This window comes from Lonchura striata, chromosome 17, assembly GCF_050655825.1.
Source record: "Lonchura striata isolate lonStrDom1 chromosome 17, ASM5065582v1, whole genome shotgun sequence".
In the NCBI taxonomy this organism is placed as follows: Eukaryota; Metazoa; Chordata; class Aves; order Passeriformes; family Estrildidae; genus Lonchura; species Lonchura striata.
The window spans coordinates 2241360-2257965 of record NC_140719.1 but is presented as its reverse complement, the minus strand read 5'-3'; the positions used below and the strand labels follow the sequence as shown (position 1 = coordinate 2257965).

Below are 16606 nucleotides of genomic sequence, written 5' to 3'. Positions count from 1 at the left end.
GCATGTGCTCTGCAAGGGAAATCCTCCTCCCATACTAGTTTTACTCATTACTACATTAAAAAAAGAAAAAGTGATTCTTGGATTGATGACAAGTCTTAAAAAAGTGAATAAATAACTCAGATTACCCAATATTAGATATTTAAACATCTTTGCACGTGACTGGAGTGTTTCCTACGCTACGGAGAAGCCACAAGGGCAACCACATCCACACACAGCTGCTACCTGAGCTCCCCTACCACTGCCTTCTGTACAAGGGCTTTGGAAAAGAAAGCTGCTCCAGCTTCCTGAAAATCCTGCCTGCTCCAAGGTCCATCTCCAGCAGCCCCTGGGAGGGGGCAGTGCCTGGACACAGATCCCAGAGGGTCCCTACGCCCCACGCCAGCTCCTGGGGCACTGCTCCTGCCCTGCAGGGACTGCCAGCAGCCAGGGCTGACTGGGCTCTGAAGGCAGCTGCAAGGGAAGGGGAAAAAGCCAGAGAGCAGACATGGATTCATTCCAACCTTTACTTTGTTTGCTCTTTTTTTGTTTGTATTTTTTTTTAAATAGAGCTTCCATGCAGAGTTCTCCATATGAAGTGCTGATGCCAGAGCCTGCCCCGCTGGCCTTGGCACTGCCACAGACACTTCTGCCACATGGGAGGAAAAGCTTTTGCTACATGACTTTTTTTCTTTTTTTTTTTTTTTTTTTGACTTTTAGGCCAACAACATGTTCTCATCTGAACATTACAATTAATGAGTGCTATCAAGAATTCCTAACAAAAACTGTACATGAGTTTACAAACGTATTAACATATAAATAATGAGAAGCTTCCTGCCTGGAGCTCCACAGTAGTCTTTTTGCTTGAGAATATAATACTGGAAGGGCAGACCCGATCCCTTTCCACAGCACCAGTCAGAGCTGGCTTAGTCCAGTCAGCCATTCTGCTCAAGCATCACAGGGTTTTTTCTTCAGTGCCTCTGGCTTTGATAAGCAGTCTGTCATACTGTGCAAAAGCAAGAGTCCAATGCCTTTGGGAAGGAATCCTGCTGCTGAGAGGCCTCTGCCACCCGGTCACCGCTCTGGCCCGAGCTCCTGCTGGAAGGTCCTTTTCTTCTCCCGACAGTGCTTCTTGTGGGCAGGCCAGTCCTTCTGCTGGCACTGCGAGCCGCAGTACCGCGCCACCTGGCAGCGGCCGCAGATGTTGAATTCACGTAACTGGGAACAAAAGGTGATGTTAGAGGGGCTGCTCAGTGCCACGAGAACCTCAGCATCACTCCCAGGGGACACCCCAGCAGCTTTCCCAGGAGGAACCAAGAGCATTCCCAAGGAGCTTCACGATCAGGTCTTCCACGCCTGTCACAAACTGGTGACAGGACAAGGCTGCACAGCCTGAAGCTGAAGGAGGGCAGGGTTAGAGGGATATTGGGAAGAAATTCTTCCTGGGAGGCCCTGGCACAGGGTGCCCAGAGCAGCTGTGGGTGCCCCTGGAACCCTGGAAGTGCCCAAAGCCAGGCTGGACAGGGCTGGAGCAGCCTGGGATAATGGAAGGTGTCCCTGCCCATGGCATGAGATGAATTGTAAAGTCCCAACCCAAACCAGTCTGGGATTCCATGAAACACAAACACCCCACCATGAATTTCAGAGAACCAGAAGGGTTTAAAGCAATTTATGTGGCTGTACATTTGCTCTTGTAAAATGAGCTTAACAGACAAAATATTAGAGCATTACACATTTGATGACACAATGCTGGTGTTTTGTCAACCTCAGTTCTGTTTTCAACTACAAACACCTGAAATTCAGAAATTATCAGGAGGGCTGCACAAGCTCATCCATTGCCAATGTTACTGTTATCCAGGGAGCTTTTGGGCACAGACCCAAATAAAAGGCAGAGCTGCCTCTGTTTCAAATACATGGAATTTAAGATGATTTTTGTAATGTTCCTTTCACCAAAGCAGAAAGTGGAACACAATGGGTTTAGCCTACTCAGCATCTGCTATCACAAGAAAAGCCCTCGTGTATAGATAAGGCATCTGTGTGACAAGAGGCACAGCCCTTGCACAGCTCATTCTCTCACTCCTGATGTTGCCTTATCTTCCTCCAGCAGAACTTTTCCTCCCAGCTCTCCCCTGAATGAAGGCCACTGCAATTCACCTTCACCTCAGGAAATGGTAACCAGGCTATTTTTTGATTCCACGACCATCCAAACCCTCCTACAATGCTTCCTGCTGCCTCACAAGGCTGCTCACTCATCCCAGCTCTGCTCCCTGCAGGAAAGCTCCCACCTGGCTTTTTGTGCTCTCTGTAGAAATCACCCTCCTCCCAGCAGCCCAGTAACCTCCACTGCTCCAACTCAAACCCACGTTCCCTCCAACTGAAAATGATCACAGGGTCTGGAGCTTTAGGCCAAAGAAAACCTGAGTGAAGAAAATCATTGCTTTTAGCCACTCACTGGCTCACATAAAGTTCAACATTTTAAACAACAAATATATCCCTAGACACACCATTAGCCCAAGGCATTCTGTGCTCACTCCCAGCTCTCTGAACCCACCTGTTTTTCAATCATTGTGCAGGGAGGGTAGTGACATTCATAGTAAGTGCAGGAGTTCTCTTCCTCCTCCACAACATCCCCATTAGCATTGTAATATCTGGTTACATTCAGGACAGGAAACTGCTCTTCTATGGGGTCTGTAGGAAGTTGTTGGATTGCCAGCCAGTACAGACTTTGTTCCCTGGAAAAAAAAAAACAAGTACCAGTTTGGTACATCAATTCATAATAATCATACAGAGTCACCAATTCTAAATTTATTTATTAATAAGGTTAACATTGTATTTACTCTTAGACTGCAGATACTGCTCATATATTGGGTATTTTAAAGGTTATTTTAGCCTAAGTGCAAACCCCAAAAGTTTAAAGGTATCAATCAAGAAACATTTACATCAAGCAAAGTTAATTCTGTGCAAAATTATTCATACCAAGTCAAACTTAATTTCTGGCATGAAATTTGTTTATTGTTCTTGAACCACCAAAATCACGTAGAGCATTTGTAATTCACTACAGCTTCTCAAAATCAGTTTAACCAGCTTTAAACACCCCAATCTTAAAGCTGCTGCTGTGTTTCAGGAGTGTGAAGTCTGTGGGTCTCCCACTGTGTCCCATCACTAATTATCCAGCTCCATCCTGGCACAAAGAGTTTGATGTGCTGAGTGGCATCAGTGAAACCCAGCCCATGGGAAGCTCCCACGAGCTGCTGGTGAGGTGCTGGAAGCTGAGCCCAGAACTCACCATTTCCATCAGGAGCATTCTGCAGCTCCCAGTTCCCACTGGAATTTTGGTGCCTGAGATGTGCAGATTTCCCCGAGCCTCTGCCCAGCTGGGAGGGCACAGAGGCTTCCAGCTCCACCTGGCACAACCCCGAGGGCGGGATGGGTGGGACATGAGCACAGACTGTGCCCCAGGTGAGGAAGCCAGGACAGAGTTGTTGGAATTTGAGGTATTGATGATTCTGAGATTGTAAAAAGTTTCTGGTTTTTTGCTTTGTTGTTAAAGAAGTTATAATTTGTCTGTGTTGGTTTTTAAGGTTGTTTATTTTTGCTTGTTTATAACATGTTCTGCTGCTTTGTTGCAGGTTTGTTTTGTAGGGTAGTGTGTGGGGCTCTGCCCCTTAGTGGGATGTTATAAACATTATATACTAGAAACTACCTGTGCTGTATTTATAATATTGTGCTAGTATTTATTATTTACGTTGAACAGTGTGTTTTTAGCCTAAACTAATAGAAAAATGCTAACACTACAGTGAAACATGAAGGGCATGAAGAAGGAGAAAAAGGACAAGACACACCCAATTTCCTCCATCTTGTCCCCTTTGGACCCCTCATCTAGAATCCTAAAATTTGACTTTTGCACCCGTGCCACACTTAATTATTGCTTATATCAAACACTCAGAGCTAGTAATTCATCCTGTAAGATTGAAAACTCTTTTCCATGGACAGAGATCACAGCCAGTGTCTCTGGGGGCTCTGTCCAGGGGGGTTCCTGACCCCTGCCAGGGTCCCAGACCTGCCAGGGCAGCCAGAGGGAAGCCCTGGATTCCCACACAGAGTGATGTGTAAAGCAGCCAAGGTTTAATCAAAAAGGCTCTGCCAAGGCAAAAAATCGCTAAAGGAAGGAGACAACATGTGAAGAGATGTTCATGCCCCCTGCCAAGTGCTGCCATACCTTTGTTTGCTAGAGATGTCTTCAGCCTTGGGCTTCCAGCCCCAGGGGACGAGGCGCAGATTGTCCAGGCGGTTGTCCACGGTCACCGAGTTCAGATGCACCACCTGGAAGCCTGGAGCAATCCCTCCCCGGTGCCTCTCCCTGCAGGACACAAAACCAGCCTGAAGGTCAGTGGTGAACAGGAATAGCTAAAAAACAAAGGATCACAGCACTTCCAGAGGCAATGTGAGTTGGGACCTGCTGGCAAACAGACTCCAGTGGCTACTTCTGACAGGGCAACTACCAGGAGAAAGTGCCTGATTCCAGCAGGTGGTTTCAATTATAAGTTAGTTTAATCAAAAGACAGAGCACAGAGTAAGTTCAAGCATGTTGCTTAGTTCCAGAGTCTACTCCTCCAGTTAACTGCTAAAGATCCATGGAACTATAGTGTCCCTTGGAAGGTGCCAATACTGGCTTATAATTTCCATAGGAAATTCTATCAGACACATTTGTGCAAGTTTGGCACTGGTGTGGTGTCACAAGGCTTATTATTTATGAAGAAACACCTCTGAACAGCAACAGGACAGAGGTTTCACCAGGTATGCAAATGCTTTTTAGACTATAATTGTGTGTAACACACTGAAAGTCTGAAATGACTCCACAACTGACCAAGAGACACCTGAACCTTGACCAAAACCCAAAGCAGGACTAAGCCAGGATGGCTGCAGAGAAAATCTTCCCTACTGCCTTCTAAGAGTTTCCATTTCCCCTTCCCCCTTCTTTTCACCTTTCCTCTCTCTGTTTCATCAAGTATCAAGTTCACTGTCAAACTCCCTCGTATCTGGACGAGTTTTGGTATCATTTCTTGCAGGAATCCCCATCCCAGCTGAAATGCAAGGCTTGGACAGGAGGCTGTGTCCCTGTGACTGTTCTGCCATGAGGAACCTCCCAGCACAGGAGAACAAGGATGGAGACCTCCCAGCAGCTTTCCACAAGCCCAGCCTGGACACCGAGTCCTGCTCAGCCATTACTGAACATTTCAGCTCAAATAATTATTTTAATTTTGAAGAGATATTTGCCCGAGTTTAAAAATTCCAACTTTTTTTTAACCTTTATAAAGCTCAGCATTACCCAGCAGAACAGGAAACTCATTTCAACATGACTTACAATGAAAAATGTAGGATTTTGTATTCTTGGTCAAAATCCATCCAGATATGTCTAAGTTATATACTCTGGGGGTAAGAGAATCTCTTGCACTTCACATACACCCCAAAACTTTGTAGAATTTAATGAGGAGAATCCCCTTGGAGAGCCTACAAGAAGCACCTACACACAGACTGTGCTCCAGCTCCCAGCAGGAAATTCCTGTGAGAATTCCCTGCATCAGAACAGAGCCTGGAGCACCCTGCCAGGGAGTCTGCTGGGTCTCCATGGAACAAGGAAAAGTTCTTCCCCTTGAAGGTAAAAGTAATAAAATCCTTCTTCTGGGGAAAAAGAAACCAAACTACAGACATTAAAGCAAAGAAACTATGGCAAGGAGTCTGCTGAAGTGCCCTAAAGGAGGAATCCCAGCTTGATTTGGGTTGGAAGGGATGTTAAAATTCAGCTCATTCCCTGCCACGGGCAGGGACACCTTCCACTACCCAGGCTGCTCCAAACGCCATCCAGCCTGGCCCTGAACAATTCCAGGGATCCTGGGCCACTTCCAGGGCTTCCCCACCCTCCCAGGGAACAATTCCTTCCCAATACCCCATCCATCCCTGCCCTCTGGCACTGGGAAGCCATTACAGTAACAGCTACTTTTGAGTTGTTGAAGGCCAGCAGAGGGTCTGGCAAAGGGAATCAGGAGACCTGAGGGCCCCAAGTGGGAACCCAGAAGTGCTGGAGGTGAGCATCAGTCACACATGGAGACAGGGAAGGAGTTAAGGTTCTTAGAATGAGCCTAGGGATGAAGTGCCAGCTGGAGAGATGGGACAGATAGGACACAGGAATCTGGGAGGAGGAGACAGAAGTTCAGAGCAAGAGCAGACTGTGCAGGGGGAAAGGGACTCCAAGCCTAAGTTCAGGAATATTTTTGATTTTATTAGATAAGAGTTTAGAAACTGCTCGAGCTGGGGCAGGAGAAAGGATTATGAGAGATTGTCCCTGACACTGGGATGTCACAGCAGAGTGGCAAATACCCAGCTCCTCTTCCTCCACAGCCCAGATCTGCACACAACACCCCAAAAAGAAAATTCTGACCAATTCCCTCCCACACTGAGCCAGTCTTTATCTCCTTGTATGAAACCACATTATACCTACACTGCCAGCTCTTCTGAGACCTCAAGTGACAAAAGCCTAAGTAAAGGTGGAAGTTGGGCCTTGCTGGTGAGCAGCCAGTGTTAAACACCACTGCACTGAGGTGCCAGGATTGGTAATGCCAAATTCAGGGTGGCCCCTTCTCTCCACACATCAAGAAGAAAGCTTTGAACACAGGAGCACTCCCCTCCCCTCCCCAGGCCTCTCTTTGACCATCCCAGCTCATCCAAGCTGAGCAGCAAGGACAGGCTGTGGAGAACCTGCCTTGTGAAGAGCCTCAGTAATGCAGCCAAAACTCCTGCAGAGCTGGAGCTTCTGCCTCCCCGTGCACTCCTGAGCTCCTGCAGGATGCCAGGCAAAACCCTCCCCCCAGGACTTTTCAGGGAATTATGTGGATTCTGTTCTTTTGGTATTTCAGCAGCTCAGAGCCCAGGACTGGAATACAAGTGCAGACACAGCAATTCCAAGCACCAGGAACCAGAACTGAGCCTGTTACAGGCAGTGAGGTGGCAAGTGATCTAAAAAAAAACCCTCAAAAACCCCCAGAAATCAGGTCCTGGATGTCTTTTTGAACATGCAGTTGGTGTTACTTATGACTAATCCCCTGCTGCTGCTGTTCCCCAGGGAACATCAGAACACAGAGCTGGGATTGCTCCACAGGGATAAAACTTCTGCAGAGACACCCAAACCCTGCATTGGGGGAGCCAAAACTCCATGTGGATATCAGAGCAAGCAGCAGAGAGGCTGAAGAACCATCAGGAAGTTCTCCCTGTAAGAATTTTTGCAGCTCAGGTGGGGAATTTTCAGCTCTTTGGTTGGATGCCTTTTGATCCCAGTTGGCTCTGCACAGGGCAGAGGAGGGCTCTGGGAGAAGGTCCCTGACACTGCTGCAGCTCCAGGATTTCTATCCCAAGTGCCTCATTATGTGAACAAAGATACCTGCTTAACTAGAAAAGAAAAAAAAAAATTAAATCTGTTTTACTTGCATCTACCACATGTTACTCACAGTACCTTAGATGAGAGGCACACAACTTTTTTCATGATTTCAGGGGTTCATGTGCAGAGAACAACTGAATTACACACCTACACCTGCAGTAATCCACGTTCTGTGGTTTTCATTCATCCAAGGAGTCAGGCTGGCCCTGGGAAATGCAATCACTGCATGGCTCTGCCCAGCTCTCCTGACTCTTACAGGCTCCAAACCTGCAGCCCTGCCCCTCCTCACCACGGGAAGGACCTGACACCACTCTCCAGTCCTGGTCTGTGCTCAGAGCAGCCCCAAAATTGTTCTCTTCAGGAGATGCCGAAGCTTCACAGCCCCTGCAGAGCCTCTGACCTGCAACACCAACACCTTCAGGTCCAAAAGGAATGCACAGGAACAGCAGAGATATTTTACATCTTCTAGTTCAGAAATCTGACTGCAACTTCAGAACTGCAGCTCTGCTTGCCTGGCAGCTGACCCTCCTCTCTGTGCCTCTCCAAAATCCCCATTACACACAATCTTTTATTTTTAACCAGCCCATGCTCGAGTGACACAATTTGAATTTCCTAACTGAATATGCTCAAATGACTTCCTAATTTGAGTAAAACAAGCCAGGAGAGGCAATGGCTGGGCTGTGTCATAAACAAATAGCTGGGCTGTCATCATTTGCACAGCCTTCAACAATTGACCTGAATAATTTTCAGGTGCTGTTTAATGCTACTTACAGATAATAATTATGACTGAGGTTCACAGTTAGCAGCAACTGTCAGTGATTTGCTCCACACATTGCAGCCAATTTCATAATTTCAACAAAGTTCTATGTGCAATAAGATTAAATATTAACAGATGCAGGTTAAAATCCATATTTAATAAGCAGGCTGGAAATAACAATCTTATATTCTTCCTGTCTCCTTCCTCCTGTGCAAAGCCTGGTTCTAGAGGATAAAAGGTAACCTGGAAAGATAAAGGGCATCCTGGGCACTGTGACTTCCAAGGATGTGGAACTGAATAGAAAATATGCTTAATTCTTCCAAAAAGGCTTTTTAAATAAACATCAGATTTCATAAGCAGATCACACCTTTTGTACAAACCCACCAACAGCTCAAAGGAGTAACAGAGGAGCTCAGAGGGTGAGCTGCTCTCACAAATGAGGAAATCGGCCCCTAAAACTTAATATTAATCCTATGAAGAATTTGTAGAGTATTGAAAATAAGATGCAGCTGCTGATATGAAGCATCAGCAGAAGCACCTCAGGCAGCTTTGCAGAAAGCCATAAAAAACACCTCAAATTTTAAGTCATCAGAGTTCCCTCTCTCCAGTGCTCTGCCAATTCTCAGCAGACAAAAAGCCCCACAACCAATCTCCAAAGGTTTGTTTTCCCCTATTAAATGGTGCAGGTCCTGCTCTTCCCCCAGCTGCAGTTTGGGCAGCATTTCTCAGGTGTGATCAGGGTGTCCATGAACCTGTCTCTGCTCTCCCTGCCTGGAATGTTTCACAGGCTGTGCCTGCGAGGACCCTGCACACCAAAGTCCTGTGGGCCCCCTGTGCTGGGTTTGCCTCTCCTGAGGGAACAGCAGCAGAGATCACCCCACACAAGCTGGGGCAGCAAACTGAACCCTTGATTTCCACTCCCTCCAGTACCCACCAGAGCAGCTCGTGCAGGAGGCGGCCCGAGCCCCGGCCCCGGTTCTTGTCGAAGGCGTAAGCGAAGATTTTAGCACCATTTCCATCAGCATCCACCTCCATCCGAGCCTAGGGGGAAGGAAAGGCCGTGAGAGCACCCCATGGGGCACACAGCACCTGCTCCACTGGGATGGAGCCCACATTTGGGGGATGAACCCCACATTTCACACTTGTACCTGCAGCCCCCTTGAGCTCAGTGGGATTTGAGCTGTCCCAAACTCCCAGAGGGACCAACCAGCCCAGCTTGTCCCCTCAGAGTGCTCTGTGCTCCCAGCACTCCTGAGAGCTCCCTGAGGCAGCTGTTGGCACCTCTGGGTGCTGATAGCCAAAGAGCACCCCAAGAAGGGGGTCCCTGGGGGCTGTGGTGTGGATGGACCCTGTGGAGCTGGGCTGGGAAAGGACAGGGGGAGCAGGGGGAAGCTGGGGGGTGTCTGGATGAAGAACAGCAGGAATGCAGCTGTGGGGATTCATGGCAGGATCCACACTCTGTCCCTAGGCAGCCAGCAGGGCTTTGCTTCCAGCACTGCCCCTACACCCACCTCGCTGGGAGAGTCAGGGCCTGTCGTTTTGCCCGCATTTCTAAATTTTCCTGCCATTTTTCCAGCACTCCATGATGGTGTTCAGAGCTCTCAAGGCACAGGAAGAACTTGATACATTTGGGACAGTCAGGGTGTGTTACCACCACAGTGATAGAAACTCACAGTGGCTGCCAGAGAGGAGGAATAGACAAACATGGAGTGTTCTGGCAGCAGCACTACCCAAAGTCATTTTCTAAAATCCCTAAGAGCAGCCCCAGAGCATCCATGGCACTGCAGAAATTTAGCAGATGATGGTCCCTCCTCCAAAAAAAACTTTATTTGTTAAAGATTTAGTAATCATTGTCTTTCAAAGCCTTGGTAGAACCCACTTACCCTCTTCCAGTGGATGTGAAGAGGAAACACTTTTTTTGGTCCTATAATCAGTTATAATAACACAAGTTTTCCTCATTCAAGACTAAGTGCAGAGTGAACATTTTTAATGTTTGCCAAACCACGGATAAATTATCAGTTCACCAAAAGCATACAAATAGCATGAAAACAAAAACACTACAAAACAAATAAGTAAAAAAAATGTTTTAAAACAACGTTTGTCTAATTGAAAAAAAAAAAAAAAAGAAAAAAAAAGAAAACCCAGAACTTTTCCTGCTTGGAAGCCTCCACGCTGGGACTTCAGTGAGTTAAAAGTGGTTTTTTTTCCGCCAATCAGGGGAGCTGCAGGCACAGCGCTGCCGGAGCGGGGCACGGGGGAGGCGGGAGCCCCGGGGCGGCCCGGGCGGGCAGCGGAACCGCGGAACCCGGGAAAACAGCGGAGGGAGCGCGGGCAGCGGCGGGGCCTCACCTCGAAGGAGTAGCTCTCCACCAGCGGGATGTCCTGCTCGTCGATCAGCGTGTACTTGGTCTGGAACACAGCGAGAGCGCCGTCAGCGCGGCCGCACGGCCCGGGGCGGCACGGCACGGCCCCGTAAGGCCCCGGCACGGCCTCACTGTGGCCTCGGCGTGGCCCCGGCGGCTCGGTACGACCCGGCAATGCGCAGCACGGCCCGGCACAGCACGGCCCTCCCCGCCCGGCAGCACCGGCCGGCCCGCCCGCTGCCCCCCGCCCGGCCGGACCCCTCGCCCCGGCCCCGCCGTCCCCCCGCCCCGCCCGGCGCGGCCGAGCCCGGGCCGGCGGCGCCCCGCGCGGACCTTGCCGGCCACCCGCCCGAGCCGGACGATGCCCAGCTTGAAGTCGGTCATGGCGGGGCCGGGCCGGGGCCGCCGCTCGCCCCGCGCCGCTGCCACGCGCCGCCGCCTCGCGCACACCCGGGGGGCGGGGCCGCCGCGCCACCGCCCCCCGCCGCCGCTCGGCCAATGGCGGCCCGCGCCACCGCCCACCCGCGCCCGGCGGGCCAATGGGAGCCCGCGCCGCCCTCGCGTCACTCCCGCGAACGCCGCCGCCGCGGCCAATGTGCGCGCCGCGCGCCGCGCCGCGGGTCACGTGGGACGAGGCCCCGCGCGCGGGCGCGGACGGCGCGGGAGGCGCGGGCGGTGACGTCACGTTCGCGGGAAGCTTCGTGCCGGCGGCAGCGGGGGCGCGGCCGCGCTTAAAGGGACCGCGCCCCCCCGGCCGAACGGGGACACCCCCGGGAACCCCGGGAGGGGAACAGGGACGCCCCCGGGACCCGGGAGCCCCGGGCTCGCTGGCCGGTAGCACATGTCGGCGGCGGCCCCGCCGCTGGATGCGCCGGCTCTCGGCCCGGACACCCCGCGCAGCCCCGAGGAGCCGTGCGGGGTGAGCCGCGTCCGGCCGGATCGGGCAGGGGACGGAGGCTCCGGAGCTGCAGAGGCCTCCGGGATGCCGGGGTCCAGCTCCGGCCCTGCCCGGGACACCCCGGCCGGCCCTCCCGGCGCAGCCCGGGCGCCGCCGGGGTTCGCTGCGCGGCTGCTGCGCCCTGCCCTGGGCCAGCACAGAGCGACCACGGGTCGCCCAAGAGACTCCCCAGCAGGGCAGCTGCTGCCAGAACTTCCAGCCGTTCCAGCACTGCGGGTTACTTCAGGATCTGCGAGGGAATCCCAGCAATTGTTTGGTTCAGATTTCAACCCAGGGCATCTTCATTCCTCAAAAAACAGCAAAGATTTGTGGGAACCCTCTCCCAGGGCTGCTCCATCTGCTTATCCCCAGCCTGGATTGATCCCGGGAGATGCCTCTTAGTTGCACTTAAACCTCATGAGGTTCCCATGGGCACTGCTCGAGCTTGTTCAAGTCCCTCTGGATGGCACCAGATCCCTCAGATCTGTCACTGCATCCTCAGCTTGGTGTCACCTGCTTGGTGTCCCCTGCCAGTCTGCTGAGGTTGCACTTGATCCCTTCATCTATGCCATTAATGAAGATACTAAAATAATAAATTAGGAAGATGGGTTTAAATGTGACGTTAATGTCGGTGGTTATCTTTGGAACTCTCTGCCTCCTTTTGAAGAAGCATGATTGGGGAAATATTAATTATTGACAGGGCAAACCCTCCTTCCAAGCACTGATTTGCTCCTACCAGAGAACATGCCCTCAGGCAGCATGGGAAAGGAAAGTTACAGGTCCTGTCCCAGGAGAACTCCCAGTAAGGAAAAGGAATCATTTTTCCAACTGTTTCCAGCACTGCCAAGTGGAGGGAAACCCACACAGGACAGCACGAGCTCCTGAGACTGGGGGTTCACACCAGACTGGATTTCCAACACCGGGGGTACAGAGATTTTAACGGAGTTTAAAGCAGAGCTGCTGCTGGAAGGGGCTGCAGCCTCTGCCAGGCTGCCCTGCCTCAGGCACCACAGGCGTTTGTGCAGCTTTGTTGTGGAATCCCGGGCAAACCTCAGCTGGAAGGGACCCAACCCTCCCCTGGCATCGCAGCCAGGCTGGCCTGGGGTGAGGATGGGGATCCCACTGCCTCTGCAGCCCCCTCAGCCTGTGGCCACTTGTCACACAAGGGTTTTCTCCCCCTGTACTTTTTCAGAATTTGTGCCACACAAACCCTTGGACAGATGGGGATTGGGCAGGTTTCAGAGCAGGAGGAGCCACACCTGACCTATTCCAGAAGCATCCAAATACTCCCAGCTTGAAACATTGGTAAGATGGTTAATTCCAACAAAGGAACCAGAGAATCACAGAATATCCTGAGCTGGGAGGGGCCCACCAGGATCACCCAGCCCAGCCCCTGTCCCTACCCCCCAAAATCCCACCCTGGGCATCCCTGGCAGCGCTGGCCAAAGGCTCCTGGAGCTCTGGCAGCCTCGGGGCCGTGCCCATTCCCTGGGCAGCCTGGGCAGTGCCAGCACCTCTGGGGGAAGAACCTTTCCCTGATCTGCAGCCATTCCCTCAGCATGGCAAATCCCTGAATTTCACCTGTATTGTTTTTCCTGGCTGCCGCAGAGAAAGGCCCTACAATCAGCTGGGGGGAAACAGATGGAAGTGCAGAGCCACAAACTGTCCTGGTTTTGACTCCATCAGCTGCATGTGGAGCTGGGGACAGGGAGAGAGGGGCCAGCACAGGCCTGGAGCCCAGGCAGAGCTGCCCAAGGCACAGCCACACCAGGCAAGGACAGACACATCCCTGGGCTCATGGGATTCCCATGGCTGGGAATAGCCAGGTCAGGCTTTGCTCAGTTTTACTTTAGGAGTGAGGAACGTGCAGCTCCCCTCCACACTGACAGGGATAGTGACATGTCCTGGACAATGGGTATCTGCCAAGGCTTGTGGATTTGATAAAAATGGGTTTTTTTGATCATGCCTTTCCCTCCGTCACTACACCCCACTTCAGGCCCTGTGGCCCTCAAGTCACCGGGGCAGTGACCCAAATTTCATCAGGGAGCAAAGGACACAAATGGATCTCATTTTCAATAAACAAGGCTAAACCTTCTGCTCATTCCTCACCCCATTATTTAACAACCACACTTCCATCCCTGCCCAAATCCCTCTGGAACAGACATGGACACATCCCAGCAAAGGTGCTGAATTTCCAGAAGACAGGGAGAGATTCCCCAAGGCAAAATTCACAGCATGGGACAGGGACAAATCAAACCAACAAGTATCTGCAGACAACTGGGTCTTTATTTTAGTATTTAAAGTGCTACAAAAAACTGAAGGAGCCTTCATGTGGCAACTTCCTTTTCTGCAGTCTTAGCTCTGTTGGAAGAAGCAAACACAGCTCATTAGTGGAGTCTTTCATTAATTAGATATTGTACAGCAATTTGAGTCAGAGCTGGGTACTTACAGCTGGGCACTCGATGGCACCACTGTTGATGTCATCGATGATGTCGTGGGGGTGTCTCCCATCAATGCTGCAGCCCACGGACTGGGCAGTGCCAAGGATCTCCTTGATGGTCCCTGAAGCAGCAGACATAGCTTGTCAGTGCTCTCCGTGGGAAAACATCTGAGGAGCTTACCTGGAGCAGCCTGGGCCAGGCAAGGTGTCCCTGCCCATGGCAAGGGGTGCAACTCAACAAGCTTTAAGGTCCCTCACAACCCAAACCAGTGTGGATTCTGACAGCTGCTCTCAGCTGTCCCTCTTCCTTCAGGGGTTTGCAGGCTGGAGCCTCAGGGCTCAGCAAGGAACATCAACTCCCTCAACCAGACCTCACACCCTGAACTCCCCGAAGAACACACTGCAAACCCCCTGTGCTCCTCCCCAGGTGCTGGGGCTGCCTGCTCCCTGCAGCAGAGCTCAGTTCAGCCCTCCCTGGCTGGCAGTGGAGCATTCCCTGCAGCCCAGCCCTGGACTCACCCGAGAGCTCCCGGGCCAGGGAGCGGTGCCGCATCTGCCGCGCGATGTTCACGATCTCGTCAAAGGTGACGCTGCCGCTGTGCTTAACTGGGAGGGAACAGCAGCAGTGAGGCACCTGGGCACTGCCAGCTCCCCCTTTCCCCTGGGAGCACCATTCCCAGCACTCGGATCACATGGAGAGCTGGGGGTTTGCAGCTCCAGCAGGGCTGCTGTCAGTGCTGCTGCCCCCAGACTGCAGCACCCAATTACCCCCAACTCCTCTAAGCTGGCATTTCTGCAGCTCCCCTGGCTGTGCCAGGCCCTGTGCTACAGCACAGTCATGGGGCAGGGGCCTGTTCTACCCCAGCTTTGCCCAGAGCAGCTGTGGCTGCCCCTGGATCCCTGGCAGTGCCCAAGGCCAGGCTGGACAGGGCTGGGAGCACCTGGGACAGTGGGAGGTGTCCCTGCCATGGCAGGGGTGGCACTGATGGGCTTTTAAATCCCTCCCAACTCCATACTCTCCTCAAACACAGAGCGCAGCTGATATGCATCTATTGGTACCCTGGCACTGCAGGGATGCCCAAAACAGCCTCATGTCCCCTATTTACCAGTTTGTGCTGAATAATCCCAGAGAAACGTACTGGTATTCCCCTTCTTTTACACCCAAAATATTGAGAATCAAACACAGGGGAACACTTACTGTTCTTCTGCTTCTTCCTGTCACGAGGTGGCTCCTTCAGAGCTTTGATAATCAGAGCAGAGGCAGAAGGAACAACCTCTATCTAAATACAAAAAAATTAATTTCCCCCCCCATTCTACATTACTATGGAGACACTCAATCAACCTGTTCATTATCTCAGCAAAGGTAATTGCCAGCAGTGTGGATTTGATCAGTTCCCTCGTACTCCAGGTTTTTTTGTGCTGCAGGAATCTGTTCCCAGGTTTTCGGCACAGGCCTCCCCACAAGCAGGAGAGGACTGCTTCCTGCCTGGGGCTTCCTCTCAGCTCACCACTGGAATGTACCAGCCACAGACATCAGAACAGGTACAGTGGCAGGTGGCTACAGGAGTTGACAAGATTTTAAATTATTTATTTCTATGCTGCTTTAAGGACTTTTTTTTTTGCTGGTTCAATGTTCCGGAAAAAAAAAACTATCTGCAACAGGATGGAAGCTGAATTTTCTCCTCCTGCCTGACAAAGCCCCACGGCTCCACACACATCCCCCCACCCGCGTTTTAAGGTCTTCGCGGAAGACCCCCACACGCCCCGTGTGTGGCACTCATTTTATCCACCTCGGAAGGATGAAGGGCTGAGTGGACCCTGCCGGGATCCGGGCCGGTGGCTGGAGCAGGCGGAGCCCGGCTGGGCTCCACGCCTGCAGCACCGGCCGGCCCCTGCGGCTTGCGGTACCTGCGCTTGCCTGTTCTGGATCGTCAGCTTCACCGTGATCCGCAGCCCCTTCCAGTCGCCCGTGGCCTTGGCGATGTCATCGCCCACCTTCTTGGGGGACTGAGGGGCGACACACAGGTCACACACGGCTCGGGTTAAAGCCGAGAGCCCCAGCGCTGCCCCGGCTGCTTCCCAGCGCCTTCCAACACGTTTCACCCTCCCTGGCCTCCCCCTCCCCAGCCCTCCCCGTCCCCGGCACGTACCAGCCCCAGCGGTCCGATCTTGGGGGCCAGCGCGGACGTGGCTCCGACCTCGCCGCCGGTGCAGCGCAGGTAAACTGCGGGGACAGCGCCGTCAGCCGCGCCCCGCGGCCCCCGCCCGCCTCCCGGCCCGCTCCCCGCCACCTACCCACTTTGATCTCGTTGGGATCGAACTTGGGCGGCATCGCGGCGGCGGATGGCGGCTATGGAGGCGGATAGAGGCGGATGGATGCGGATGGAGGCCGGAACCGAGGCCTTCCCGAGGCAGCCGAAAGACAGGGTGGGCTGCGCGGGCCTCAGATATACCCGCCGAGATCTCGCGAGAGGCCAGGGAAATATGAATACCAGCCGAGATCTCGCGAGAGGTGGCGAGCGGGCCGTGGCGGCATCTCTGTAGATGTGCTTTTGTATTTCTATATATCAATCAATAGATAGATTAGATAGATAGATAGATAGATAGATAGATAGATAGATAGATAGATAGATAGATAGATAGATAGATAGATAGATAGATAGATAGATAGCAAAATGTGGACCATATGGAAGGGTGGCAA

General features: G+C 52.1%; 2 protein-coding genes and 1 non-coding gene across 3 annotated transcripts; all 3 read right to left on the bottom strand.

Moving 5' to 3' along the window:
* Window positions 1-489: 489 nt before the first annotated feature.
* On the bottom strand, window positions 490-10972 carry ZMYND19 (zinc finger MYND-type containing 19). Its single transcript, XM_021551627.3, has 6 exons — window positions 10862-10972; window positions 10515-10574; window positions 9100-9206; window positions 4196-4336; window positions 2528-2708; window positions 490-1194 (listed from the first exon to the last, which is right to left on the bottom strand). Exons 1-6 carry the CDS (start codon window positions 10910-10912, stop codon window positions 1051-1053), a joined length of 684 nt encoding a protein of 227 aa, XP_021407302.1. The 5' UTR covers window positions 10913-10972; the 3' UTR covers window positions 490-1050.
* A 2757-nt stretch (window positions 10973-13729) lies between these two features.
* RPL12 (ribosomal protein L12) lies at window positions 13730-16327 on the bottom strand. The gene is made up of 7 exons (XM_021551622.4): window positions 16201-16327; window positions 16056-16129; window positions 15814-15912; window positions 15104-15185; window positions 14425-14511; window positions 13915-14027; window positions 13730-13826 (listed from the first exon to the last, which is right to left on the bottom strand). Exons 1-7 carry the CDS (start codon window positions 16235-16237, stop codon window positions 13821-13823), a joined length of 498 nt encoding a protein of 165 aa, XP_021407297.1. The 5' UTR covers window positions 16238-16327; the 3' UTR covers window positions 13730-13820.
* On the bottom strand, window positions 15333-15460 carry LOC116184241 (small nucleolar RNA SNORA65). Its single transcript, XR_004149000.3, has one exon. It is a non-coding gene; the product is annotated as a small nucleolar RNA SNORA65 (small nucleolar RNA).
* Window positions 16328-16606: the final 279 nt, after the last annotated feature.

Bases quoted from the DNA above. Each gene is read 5' to 3' on its own strand.
- RPL12 (XM_021551622.4), bottom strand. From the start codon at position 16,237: ATGCCGCCCAAGTTCGATCCCAACGAGATCAAAGTGG. The intron at 15,186-15,813 runs GTACCGCAAGCC...TTTTGTATTTAG, and splicing joins TCCAGAACAGGCAAGCGCAG to ATAGAGGTTGTTCCTTCTGC. The intron at 14,028-14,424 runs GTGAGTCCAGGG...CTGCTGCTTCAG, and splicing joins CCTGGCCCGGGAGCTCTCGG to GGACCATCAAGGAGATCCTT.
- ZMYND19 (XM_021551627.3), bottom strand. From the start codon at position 10,912: ATGACCGACTTCAAGCTGGGCATCGTCCGGCTCGGGCGGGTGGCCGGC. The intron at 2,709-4,195 runs GTATGGCAGCAC...TTTTTTTTCCAG, and splicing joins GACATCTCTAGCAAACAAAG to GGAACAAAGTCTGTACTGGC. The intron at 1,195-2,527 runs GTGGGTTCAGAG...TTTTGTTCCCAG, and splicing joins GCACAATGATTGAAAAACAG to TTACGTGAATTCAACATCTG.